Source organism: Curcuma longa, chromosome 17, assembly GCF_044706935.1.
Source record: "Curcuma longa cultivar G26 ecotype Majalengka, Jawa Barat chromosome 17, ITB_CL_G26_1.1, whole genome shotgun sequence".
NCBI lineage: Eukaryota > Viridiplantae > Streptophyta > Magnoliopsida > Zingiberales > Zingiberaceae > Curcuma > Curcuma longa.
Window position 1 is genome coordinate 814,125 of NC_133877.1, and position 13,150 is coordinate 827,274.

Consider the following 13,150-nt stretch of genomic DNA (forward strand, 5'->3'; position numbering starts at 1 on the left):
ACGTACGATCGAGAGGTTAATTAGTTAGTTAGCTAGCGAGGGGAATTAATTATTAGTTAATTAATAATTAACTAATTATTAATGGCCGGAGGAGAGCGGGGGGAGCAGCGGCGCCTGTACGAGTGCAAGACGTGCTGCCGGAGGTTCGCGACCTTCCAAGCGTTAGGCGGGCACCGTACGGCCCACGCGCGGCAGCTGAGGTGCGGCGGCGGGGAAGCTGCGCCGCGGCAGATGCTGAGCCTGCGCACGAGCCGGGCGCCGCACGCCTGCCCCGTCTGCGGCCTCACGTTCCCGATGGGGCAGGCCCTCGGAGGCCACATGCGCCGCCACAAGACGGCGGCCGTGGCAGCGAAGCCGGGAGCGACGATGGCGGCGGGGAAGCAGCTGCTGTGGCTGGACTTGAACTTGCCGCCGCTGGAGAGCGAGCTGCACCTCCAATTCGTTATTAGCGAAGAGGAAGGCTCCTCGAACGCCGTCGATTTGGTCCCAAATTGCTCATCATATAGCGCTTGATAATTAATTAACTGCTTAATTAGTTTTCACTTTCTTCAGTAATGCTAATTCTAGTTAATATAAATGCTTAAAATCATATATATTCTATGAAATGCTCATAGAATTAACTGAATTGCTTAATTAGCTCTATGGGTGTTGAGTTTCATAAATCTATAATTATAAACTCTCCTCCATTGTTCTTGAATCCATGAACATAGAATATGAATATTATATATCTAAAATTATTATGTATCTTATATGTTTCTTGAATCTGTAATTATATATGTTTAATGATCAGAATAATTGAGGTCAGAAAGTTCATTGATCATCATCACCTATGAATTAGATAACTTAATTAGAATTTAATTAAAAAATGGTAAGATTTTTTTTAATATTTAAAAATAATGTGATGATGAGTGAAAATAAAAAAGAGAATAGAAAGGTTATAAATGAAAAAACAATCACAAATTGTAAAAAATTTCAAAAAAAATAATAGGATTAAAATGATAGAAATTCTATAAATATAGGAATACATTAGTTTTTTTTTTCAAAAATAGTAAATATAAATTTAAAAATGTGCTAATATTGGTCAAAATTATAGCCATACGATAGTTTTGGCCTAAAAAAAATGGCATAGTTATTTTCTTTTAAGATTTTAAATTATGATATTTTTCTCCTGAATTACATTTTAATCTAAATAAATAAATCCTAAAAAGACCATTAAATTCCACTCATACTTGACCTCTTCCTATGGAAGAATAAGATCCTTAATTAATATATCCAAACCTAAATAAGTATGAGCCATTATGCTTTAATGCACTTAATATTTCTTTCTTTATCAACAATCCAATTTTTTATATAAAAGTGACAAATAAACTAAGAAAAATGACTGGCTAAATCTTTTAATTAACAATAGGAATCAATTAATGTGTTTGTACTTGATAGCAGTATTGCAACTAAGAAATCTAAGCGGAAAGAAAAAACAACTAAGTAGCTGAGATTTAAGTTTCATTTATGCATGATAAAATTGCATGCATGTGCTAGTTAGTTGATTTATATATGATTAATTACCATACTAGTATAGAAGATTATCGTTTATCGATGAAATTTTTATCAACTCGTGCAGTGGCGTAGCTCGCGTTGGGTTGCAACCCAATCTAGCCCAGTAATTTTTAAATTAATATATTAAATTTAAATTTAAAAATTAAAATAATCCAATCCAATCCTACTAATTTAGTCCAAGACAATTGAAAATCTCATCCAACCATACTAATTTAGTTTAAGATAGTTGAAAATTCTGACTACGCAATTGAACTTGTGGATATCCACACTATCCTGGAGGAAATTGAGAGAGTACTTACTAATCACCACTCACCAAGTGAAGTTCTTAGTGGCACACCCACTGCATGGTGAGAATTAACATATATATAGACAGTAGCGTTTGAAACATATCAAGGATTTCCTGTTGTAAATCAAACAGATTGAGCACTTCTAAAGCTTTTTTTTTAAAAAAAAAGCAATGATAATTATCAAATCTAACAAAAAAAAACTTTGTTAGATATGTGAACATATACCAAAAACAAAAGTTGAAAAACATAATTAAGTTATCTTAAGCATGTAGTTTTAATCAAAAAGATGAAGAAATGAAATCTTAACAGGACAAAATGTCTTTTGTGCCCTCTCAGCATATAACCAAGTCAACCGAACAAAAATAAATTTTAATACATTCTCAATTTCTATAAAAATTTTAAATATATATAATAATATAATAAAACATATAACTCAATGACATAGAAAAATCTATGTAGTCAATCCTAATTATTCCATTTTCAATCAAGAAAGAATTAGAAAAAGAGATGCAAGTGTTTATCAGAAGACAATAATTATTGAACATAAAAAAGAAAAGGCAATGCAGCAATTGAACATAAATTAATGGTTCTCTCGTGTGAAGAACAAATTGGGCTGGAAATATATGGTGTTTGGAGCATAAAGGACTGACTTGACCTCAACAATAAGATTTGTGATAAACAGCTGCAAAACTTTCTATATCACTCATCATGTTCACGTAGTATTAAAATGAAAAAATATAAATAAATAAATAACACAAAAAGTTCCTGACAAAATTGTGAACGAACAACATCGACGTTTCACATTATTCTACAGGAAAACTGTCTCTAATATTTTTGTTGGGTAAAGATCACCAAGAGAAGGGGCCAGATCCAAATAAAAATATTTCATTTTCCAAGTCTCTTACCCATTGACTGAACCTGCAAATTATAGTAATCCAAATGAGTTTTATGATGGTTACAGGACAATGTCCTACCAAATACATTCAATTAATAGTAATGGAATCTCAATCCTTACTATTCTAGCAGGATATTGAGATCCACATTTGATTATGATATTAGCTACATTCAAATAGATGTCAAGACTCAGAGAGGAAAGTAAACCGTGTTCATAAAATTTATATGCAAAGGCTAAGTATAAATGTTTATTGCCTAGTCATATATGCGGCCCAAAATAGTTTAGACTTAATTTATAATGAAAAGGCTAAGTATTCATCTTAAATGTTTATTGTTTATCTATGAGACATATATTGGAGCCTTATCCAAATAGTTTAGACTTATATATTTAGGGATGATCAATAGATTCAATAATTAGTTGAGTTGAGTTAATTAAGGTTGATTTACTTAAGCAAAAAAACTCACAAATTTACATAGTAATCCATGATTTATGTGCAATTTATTTTTACTCCCGTGCACAAAGAGTTAATGCAATTAAAAGTTATTCAATTGATCTAAAAATTCCTAGTGAATTAGTTTTCCATAGAATTTAACGAAAGCATAAGATCAATGTAGCCAACCCCATATAATAGAGAGACATACACAACTTGATCATGGTGATAACCTAATATCTTAACCGTTCAGCATACATAGTCAGCGAATCAAATTTAACACTGGCATAGGATCCAACTATCTACCAAATATTCTTGTCATGTGTCCATGTTTTATCATTCCTCATGAACTTACATGTGAAAGTTAGTGCATCTGAAATTTTCACTCTTTAGTAATGTAGTCCATAAATTAAGCTTAGTTTAGCTTGATATAAGTGATGGCACTTGACTATAAATCTATAATTAGGCAATTCTAGTAAATTAAGCTATTAAATTCACAATGAATCAATTATAACGCATTAAAGCAACATCAAATTTGATTTTTCTTTTAGTTGTTGATTCACCCCATTTCTCGTTTAGTAGCATGTTGTGACTTGTTCATCTATGCGTTCAATGTAAAAATTGCCCAATGACTTTCACATTTACCATGCAATAGAATTGGAGAACGAATCACACACAAGAGGAAAGAGGGCAAAACCTTGTCGGCAAGTGGATTAAATGCTGCATAAAGTTCAAAATCTTGAGTAATCCAGCAAAGGAAAACTGTCACACAAAGCTTTGGATTAACATCATGGACAGCTCTCCAAAATGCTTGGGAAAAAGAAAAGGACAAAAGGTACTAAGAATAACAATTGGATAAGGAGGCAAACATAAGAAGATGCAGTTACTTGCTAAGAGAATACCAAAAAAAAAAACCATTCGTCAAAGCATTTTCAAGCTAGTGTCATGGTCTAAGACTAGAAAACATACCAAAATCTCCATCCCTTCTGAACTGTGTTTTATGTGGACCCGTTCCTTTGCCATGCATTGATGCATACATATTCTGGTAAGCTCTAAACAAACTGCATGGTCATTGGCTTTATTATTATATAAAAGATATACCAGGCATATATGTCTAATAGCAAAAAAGAACTGGACATGTTAATACTTCAGCCAGTAAGAGCAACTTTTCTGTTGACTATAACTGCTTATGGGTGATGAGAATTCCGATGATACATATTGATCAAGGTTAATACTCCTATAGATGAAATGCTAAAGTCCAGAGGGGCCTCCAATGACAGTTTGGGAAGATGGCAATTCAGGTGATGCCTTCTCAGCAGATAAATGAGGTGGCAGAGACTCAGAGTGAAAAGAGGAAACAACTGGGACATCCTCAACACGTAGACCACCATTTAACACAAATCTCTGAACTTCCACCAAAACATTTGATTTCACAAGCACAGACTCAATGCGAATCCTAGGGACCATAAGTGAAACTGAAGTAATTTGGGTAATTCTGTATCAGAAGAAACAGAAGCTGTTGTCTCTCTATCGACAATTCTCACCGGCGGCGGCAATCTTTTAGATGATAAAAAGAATCTGGACCAGTAGTGAGTAATATCAAGTATGTGTCCACCTATAAAATCAACAATAAATTGTGGAGCATAGAAGAGAAGGTAAGAAGACAATAGTGAAAAGGATATTCCCATACAGAAGCAATGAATCTTAAAAGAAACTATTAATCATATCCATTACAACATCAAAGCATTAATAAATAAAAGTCATTTAGGCATTCATCAAACTCACAGTGAGAAAATACGTAAGCATAAAAGAACACCATTGGATTGTATCTGGGTAAGCAAATTGGTGAGAAAGATTCAGAAGTCCTGCATAATAAGTAAATCTGCATTATGTGATTAAACTAAAGAAGTTTGCATCTAACAAATACTACCATTGTATCATTCGATAAAGATATCAAATTACCACAACTCTAGAATTCAAAATGCTAGTGAAAATCCTGAAAGTTATGTTGTAAAAGCAACCAGAATCTGTATGAATTAGATAATCATATGCCTTGAAATGTTTGTAAGATATGGTTAAGTTACGTTTTAAATATGCAAACCCTTATTGAATTAATACTGAGAAAAACATGTCAAGAAGAGCCAAACAAATAAAGAATAGTACAGAGATAACTGTCTTCATCGATTGATTTCTCAGTATAAAAGAGCTTAAAAGATTGTGAATCTAAAAGTCAAATTTACTAATTTAGAATTAACTATTCTGAGAAATTACATAATTTCATGTAGCACACTTAGCACTGGTTTTCCTGAAAATCTCAAAAATATTTTTGTACATTCCATTAGTTAAGGAACCAAACATATATTTATAGAAGCGTAAGATTACTGCCACACTACAGAAAAGATTAGCAATCTTTACCCAAAAGGTCTATTAAATAGGTGAAGAACAAACTAAACAAGACAAGACACCTGGCTTGCATTTTTCCTATCAAATAAATTCTACAACAAAAAACCTACAGACAAGGTGTAATTGAATGGTATGGACTGGATTGAACATAGACAGGTATAAGAAAGATATCAGTGAAGAGAATTGTGAGAACTAAGAAACATTAGACAAAAACAGAGAAGCTCATATATAGCATCAAGAAATTTTTTACGGAAACACTAGTGCTTCCAGTGATACACAGTAGTCCAATCAACTACAATTGCTTCCACAGACAATCATTCTGTACAAAAGGGCCTTTTGCCCTCATTCTTTAGTTGCCAAATGCTGACACATAGTCACCAGTGTGACATAGGCTTGTACAGATGGGTCGCATATAACATGCTATTCTGTTGATTATCCGATACCAGATTATCCATCAGATTCAATAGTTGCCCTAAAAAGGTTTTCAACGCCGAGGAATACCTGTATGATTCAGAGGCCATTATAAAGTTGGAGAGTAAAAGCATGTCATCAGGATGCAGGGATGCCTTTTGAGCTCCTACAAGGCTGACAACCTAGAAAGAAGCACATTATGACATCAGCGAGAAACATAAAGACAAAAGGAGAAAAACTAACAACACAAAATATGATGCATAAAATAATCAAAAATCATGAATATTTAACAGGTATTCCTGATGAAATAATCATGAAATGTTTTAACAGGTAAAGACTGTAGGAAACATCAATTTTCATTTTTACATACTATAGGCATTGTATTTGGGGAGAAACCTGTCTGAACAAGACTATATGGTGCATATGATATTTCTTTCCACAAAAATAGCATTTATTCAATTTAGAACTGCAAAGTTTTTCCTTAATCAAAAGATATCAAGAACCTAAGACTCATTTTTTCTATCAGTCACTAGATCTAAGAATCTAACACTTCCATTTTTAATCGACAATAAAATTTATTTTCAAATTCTGCAATTAGACAGCAAGCTGTTTTGTCTCAATTCACAATCAACTCATTGAAGAAATTGCAATTTGAAAACAGATGAGGCAATTAAGAGAGGGGTATATTGAAAGTGACACTGTTCTCCACATAAACTCAAGGTACCTTTTACCATAGATGAAAAACAAACTTTATCTGGGCAGAATGAAATTAAGTCAAACAATACTGCTATTTATGCACATCAGTCATCTCCATACTTGAATGCAACAAGATGATATGAAAGAGTGGGATTTTATTAGATTGAAAGAAACTGCCGTGCAAAGGCATGCAGATAGAAGATATATTTATGAATAATAGAAGAAAGAAATTTAGGTCTACCTAGAAAATATTGGCTTCCCAGAGTGGCTCAGGAGAAAGTAGTGTTTCTTTCGCTTTCTCCATGAGATTGATCCATCGTCCTACATTTCAAATACATGTAAAATAAAACCAACGATCAATTCTAGGATAAAAAAATTGGCATTCTAAAGTATGCAAACAAATAAGTCATTAGCAGATAGCTGAAGAAAAAAATTCCATATATAGCTTGCAAGCAAAACTTTTGAATTTTATATTCCAAAAATGGAAAATCTTGCCCCTGGATCATCGGTTTCCTCAATCCCGCTAGGCACTCCTTCACTGCTCCCTCTCTCACCTGCATAACCACTACTGCTGGGACTAGGCGGCACATCTAAGTCTTGAACTCTCCCGCCAGGATCACGACCACCAAGAGACGAAGCCCCGCCATATCCCCAGCTACTGGAGAGCCCTCATCTGTGAGCTCGATCTCAGTATCAGCCATGTAGAAATCCGAGGGCAGGGTTCCGTTATGGGAATGCCGTTCGGCGCCCGAAGCATTCCCATGGACCTCAAAGTTGCGAGCACTCATATTTTCGACATGGGCAGTTTCAACTCCAGAATTAGGATTAGAGTTGTCAGAAAAAACAACAAAAAGTTCGAGCCAAAATCGAACTCGAACATATTATTGAGTTGAGTTTAAATTTAATAATATTTGATTCATAAATTCGTAAATATATTTATTAAAATTTTATAAATTAATATATTATATAAATTATAATTATTATATATTAATAAATAAAATTTAAATTAAATTTATTTAATTTGTAAATAAATTATTTTGAATCAAACTTAAATTAAGTTCATCAATTATTTTCATATCAAATTCAAGTTATTTATAAACTATTTAATTTTATTACGAATTAAATTACAATTTAAGAATTCAAGTTCAAGTTAGAACTTAAGTTGAATTTTTTTAAAAAAAAAAACCGAACTGATCGGCCTCTTATTATTCAACTCACTTAAGTTGAATTTAAAAAAAAAAACAAACCAAACTGATCGGCCTCTTATTATTCAACTCAATTCGATTGCACCTGTCGTTGTCCTCAGTTGCTTGGTTGCTTCTCTTTGCACTGGAGTAGAAATTAACTACTTAATTGGAGAAAATTTATCATAGAGATCTTCAAGATGTCTTTGGCAAAAATAAATGTGAAAAACATTTCTACAAATTTAATACACAAATGATGGTAGGTTAGAACCATGTCACAATCTTTTTTAATTTTAATTTTTTTTAAAAAAAACAATGACTCTCTTTGTATGAAAATTATCATTACAGGCCTTTGGTATCATTTTCATTGTGTTGGATTTTTTTTTATTAATTGGCTGACTTTTGGTTACTGTTTCTTAGTCTGTAATTTGCACCTGTTTTTGTTAGGAAATCATCGGATAAAAAATCTTGTACATACGTAATTTCAACTGAAGAAGAAATGTACTTCATCTCTACAACACTAAATAAATCCATAGAAACACAGAGAGAATGTCTGCCAAAAAGGTGCGTCAAATTCATTCAGGAAAATCTATCTGGAATAAATAGATTCAGCCATCGACAATGAAGGAACCTGTGATAAGTTTAAAATCTATCAATTCACTAGATTATGAGTTTCTGCTACCTGCAGGATTCCATAGACCTTCAATGAAGGTGGCAACTGGAACAGATCACTTAGACTTCTTCACAAGAGTTGATGTTCTGAACGTAGCGTCATTCTTGACAAAGCTCCACCAAAGATATGTGAGAGGAATAGTTGTGGCATGCCACAACGCATGGGCATCAACATATCCATGAAATGGAGGGAAATCATATACCTCCAGAAGCACCGCGAGAGCACATCCGAATACAGCCGTCCACAGCCTGAAGCGCGAGGGATGACGGGTTACACCGCCCCAGACTGCCCATATCAGAAGCTGAGAAATGCCCAGCACAAGACACACTTTCATGTTCCACCCTGATGGAATACAAACAGATCAGACAATCGGGAGAATAATATGTATATGTTCTGAATGTGTTTGCGTGTGTGCGAGAGTGCAAAATTTGGAATACACAAAACAAATGGTTAATATGGCATATTTTTCATGTTTCAACCTCAATATAAGAGATATCGGGCAAATGGGGATACACTTGCAAATGTACCCATGCATGAATTCTGGAATTGACTAAAGGATGAAACTACTTTGGATGCACTAGTTTTCTGAATATTTTAAGATGATTACTGTGCTTAGATGAAGCACACTGAAAAAAGAATGCATATATTTGATGATTACAACACTCATTTTAGTGATATTTGCTATCTGACAGTAAAACTTGAACATCTAGGTAAATCACTTCAAATTTCTAATGACATGATACTAAAACTAATCTCAAAATGGATCCTAGATTACGTAAAGGAGTAAAATCAAAGAACTGAGCATTTAGGGAATGTATACTTAGCAACAGAGCCACCAATATTTGGACTTTGGCTACAGAAAGCTATTATAGTTATCTCCTGTGAAGCTAAGAGGTTGCATGCCCTAGTTTTATTTTTTAAGTTGAAAGGAGAATGTATCCCAGGGCATGTTAAATAATGATAGATTCACATAACAAAAATATGAGGGGAAAAGGAAAGCGGTTGGCTGTTAAAATGACAGAAGGGACTAAGCTAAATTTAAACCATGGAGACATTACCATAATCCATTTCATAGAAATTGAGGTATAAGATATGAGTTGTCACAAAGGCTAAAATTGGGGCAGCAAACATAACTCTTGAAGCTTCATCCTTTACATTGAACACCCTCAGTAAACACAAAATGAGTGAATATCCGAGTACTGCGACTGCAGACGAATAATCCAATTTTTCTGTCAAGTCAATATCCCTGCAATGAGTTTATTGCCAATGTCATCAGATGAGTACTCATCAGAGTAATAGACAACTAAAAATATGTGAGGTTAGATCACATACTGGGTATGAAATATTGCACTCCAGAACCAAGCGTTCATCGATAAGAAGCCATATATATGCCATAAGCCAGTATATTCATAATAGGTCCTCCGACTCTGAGGCCTTAGAGGTAACTTGTAATTCACAAGGATGAAAAATGTCAGCCAACCAATGAAATGCGTCAATAAGTTGAGCGCTGAAAAGATAGCAGAAACTGGCTCCTGCATACAAGGGGAAGTTACCAACAAAGCAGTAGTGTTTACTGAGTGTACCATTCTGAACTTAATCTGTAAACCATGAAGAATTAACAAACCTGGAAAACAGAAACACGTTTGAAAGGCCATTTTCCATGGTATTTGTGAGGGTTTAGGCCATGTTTTTCCCGTTCATTTTCTCTCTGCACCATACAGTAGTATCGACAATCACTCCTGCAGTTCAGCTGCTTCCACTGCAAATAAAGTGGCTCTTGCATATACCACGAACTGTTGGGAGGCATATCATTCCTGGAATACTGGCAGTGCTGGATTGTTTGGTCACCAATTCTTCCAGTTCTTTCACATTGCTCCACACAGTTTCTGACACAAAGGGATGACATGAAACACAAAACATAACCTCAACAATTTAAAGGCAGGCACATAAAAGTTTTAATAAGGAAAAATTAAGGAAAGAATCTGGAACTAAATATTGAGGAACTCTCAACAATCAGTACTTAAAGATTGCAGAAGTTATAGACATATTTGACGAGAATAACAAAGCTTTGAGACGATCGAAATCATTTTGTCCACTAATTTATAATATTTTAAATTAATTAAATATGAAAATATATATATAATTGAACTTTTAAAAAATTTAGCTTAGTTATTTATCTCTATTGTACTAATAAGTTACATTGAATTTAATCCTATCTTTGCAATTTCTTTTTTTGTATAATTTTTTATTGTTAAATACTTATTATATTTAATTATTTACAGATTAATATCAATTATGTGTTTATTCTCACTCTAGTTTTGTCATACTATGTTTAATCTATAAATTTTCAAAATACAATTTAATATGAAAGAATTATAATTTAACTTTAAAAAAAAATCATCCAAGATCATCATTAAGAATATAGAAAAAACAATAAAAAAAATTAAGTAATATAATTGTTTCATAAAAGTTTTTGAACTAAAATTTTTAAATGTGTAATTCTAAATCAATGCTAAAACAAATTAATAAGTACATATATAAATATTAAATACTAATTTACAAAATACCTAAGCATTGTGCGGGATAAAAATTAGTGGTACCTAAATTGGATAGTTGTGATTTTGCATATTCTGTTAGTATGAAGTTCACACTAATGCACATGCATTACTAATAAATTATAAGGATAAAATTAATGTTCACCTTTATTGCAAGGTCCTGTGACTAACTAGCTGAACAAGAATCAAAATATTGAAATTTTGAAGTGGATTAAACAACAACTTCAAACAAATAAGATAACGGGACAAGCCAAGAACATGCTATTTTAATCATTTATTAATTACCGTTATTGATAAAACATTCCACAAAGTATCTATTTGGTTCTAACTTCATAAATGCATGTTGTGTTACCTTGTGAGTCACATCTGCAAGGAAATTCCAAATGACCAAACATAAGAAAATGAATTAATGCAACTGCTTAGAGTAATCTAAGAACAATTTTCTTATATTGAAATAAAAAATATTTAGTTTCTTTGGTAGAATATTATGCATTGTGTTTATGAATCTGATAACTCTGATGATGATCAACCATGCCAAACCTAAGCACAAAGTTTCCCCTATTGAGCGTCATGTTGCAAACTCAATACATTCATCCATGACATAATGCAAATAGGGTAACCTTTAATGCAAGGTCCAAATTAATCATTCTCAAGAGATGAAATTTTCTTCCGAAAGTACTGAAGTATACATGATTGATATGTCAAACCAGTTGTACAGATCAAGACAAGAAAGATATCTTAATGTGTCCTTAAACAGGATAAAAGCTAAGTTGCTGAAGGAAAAAAGGTAGATTCTATTCATGGATAAGTGTAAATCAAGAACTCGTTCACTACTCACAAGGAAGTTGAATTGATAAAACAAGCTTCAAAATTTTGAAGTAAGAGAGTTAAAAATTGAGAAAATATTCACAGCATCGACAAATAAGAGAAAGTGAGAATCCTTTCATTCATGGATACATGAAACTCATAAAGGTTGGACAAATTTCTAAAACAACCAATTAAACTGGTGATGAAACCTAAATATTAGATTGGAGTTTAAAAAAATATCTCTAAATAATGTAAGCAATGATTCTGTTAGGTTCATTAATTATGCATTGTCTCATCCTATTTTTACCTGTGTTATCTTCGTCTATTTGTCTATTTATCATTTTGAATTTGATGTATATTGCATCAAGCATGTGGAAAGGAAGACCAGTGGTTCAGAATGTTAAATAATCTTGTTAAACCTTGTATATAATGAACTAATTCATAATTAACTTGTTGATATTCCTGATGAGAAAATAACTAACGAAGCGCTATATTCTTAGATGTACAAAATACCACACATCTGAATATGAGCAGTGTTAGAGCCATAGGTCGCTAGATTAGGAATGAGCCAAAGTGATCAGTTCTTGCAGACTTAGATAATCTCTGTGCATCTTCGCGCTATTAAAATGAAGAATCATTTTAGAGGCTATATTTGTTTCGAAGTTGTCATTTAATGGGTACTGCAACCCTAACTAAACGATGCCAAGATCTCTTTTTGTTCACTCCTTCTCCCCTAATTTATTGCCTCGTAATAAAAAAAAAATGGCTTAGAGAAAACTCAGGTCCATTTTAATATTGTTATTTCTCATGCAAAGCATCACATATGTGAAAATTCACGGAAGAATAACTGTATCATTCAATGAATCAGAGCTTGAGATAAATCAAAGAGCATCTCATACCGATAGAGCGGATCCGCGTCACCGGCGCTGGCATCTAACTGGTTAAACCAGAACCCGAACGCAAAAAGCAGAGAAATCCAAGGATAGGTACCCATGTCGCACGAGAAGGGTAGGGCAAGCGCGAGCGGCTCCGAATCCGATGGAGGGATTCAGATCAAGATCACGGGAAAACACCGTCCTGAATGAACGATCGGGCTTGCCTGGCGTGTTAATCCAACGGATCTGGAAACGAGATAGACGTCTCCGGCGATGAAATCGAGGGAAGAAGATCGGAAAAAAGAGAGAGAAGCGACGACTTGACGAGAGAAACGCGAAAGTTCACTGCGAAGAATGGAGAGCTCAATGCGATTCCTCAC

The 13,150-nt window shown here is 33.6% G+C and overlaps 2 protein-coding genes and 1 pseudogene across 2 annotated transcripts; 1 reads left to right on the forward strand and 2 right to left on the reverse strand.

Moving 5' to 3' along the window:
- Positions 1-81: 81 nt before the first annotated feature.
- LOC141811442 (zinc finger protein ZAT7-like) lies at positions 82-513 on the forward strand. The gene has a single exon (XM_074699478.1). It carries the CDS (start codon positions 82-84, stop codon positions 511-513), a length of 432 nt encoding a protein of 143 aa, XP_074555579.1.
- A 2,176-nt stretch (positions 514-2,689) lies between these two features.
- On the reverse strand, positions 2,690-7,464 carry LOC141811443 (vacuolar fusion protein MON1 homolog; annotated as a pseudogene).
- Positions 7,465-8,321: 857 nt separating this feature from the next.
- On the reverse strand, positions 8,322-13,110 carry LOC141848609 (uncharacterized). Its single transcript, XM_074736657.1, has 5 exons — positions 12,795-13,110; positions 10,158-10,419; positions 9,866-10,065; positions 9,592-9,779; positions 8,322-8,875 (listed from the first exon to the last, which is right to left on the reverse strand). Exons 1-5 carry the CDS (start codon positions 12,887-12,889, stop codon positions 8,589-8,591), a joined length of 1,032 nt encoding a protein of 343 aa, XP_074592758.1. The 5' UTR covers positions 12,890-13,110; the 3' UTR covers positions 8,322-8,588.
- Positions 13,111-13,150: the final 40 nt, after the last annotated feature.

What these genes read in the sequence shown, in the direction of transcription:
- LOC141848609 (XM_074736657.1), bottom strand. Translation starts at nt 12,889, where the DNA reads ATGGGTACCTATCCTTGGATTTCTCTGCTTTTTGCGTTCGGGTTCTGG. An exon ending in AACGTGTTTCTGTTTTCCAG is followed by an intron (nt 10,066 to 10,157) that starts GTTTGTTAATTC and finishes CCTTGTATGCAG; the next exon opens with GAGCCAGTTTCTGCTATCTT. An exon ending in TTTCTATGAAATGGATTATG is followed by an intron (nt 8,876 to 9,591) that starts GTAATGTCTCCA and finishes GTATTCCATCAG; the next exon opens with GGTGGAACATGAAAGTGTGT.
- LOC141811442 (XM_074699478.1), top strand. Translation starts at nt 82, where the DNA reads ATGGCCGGAGGAGAGCGGGGGGAGCAGCGGCGCCTGTACGAGTGCAAG.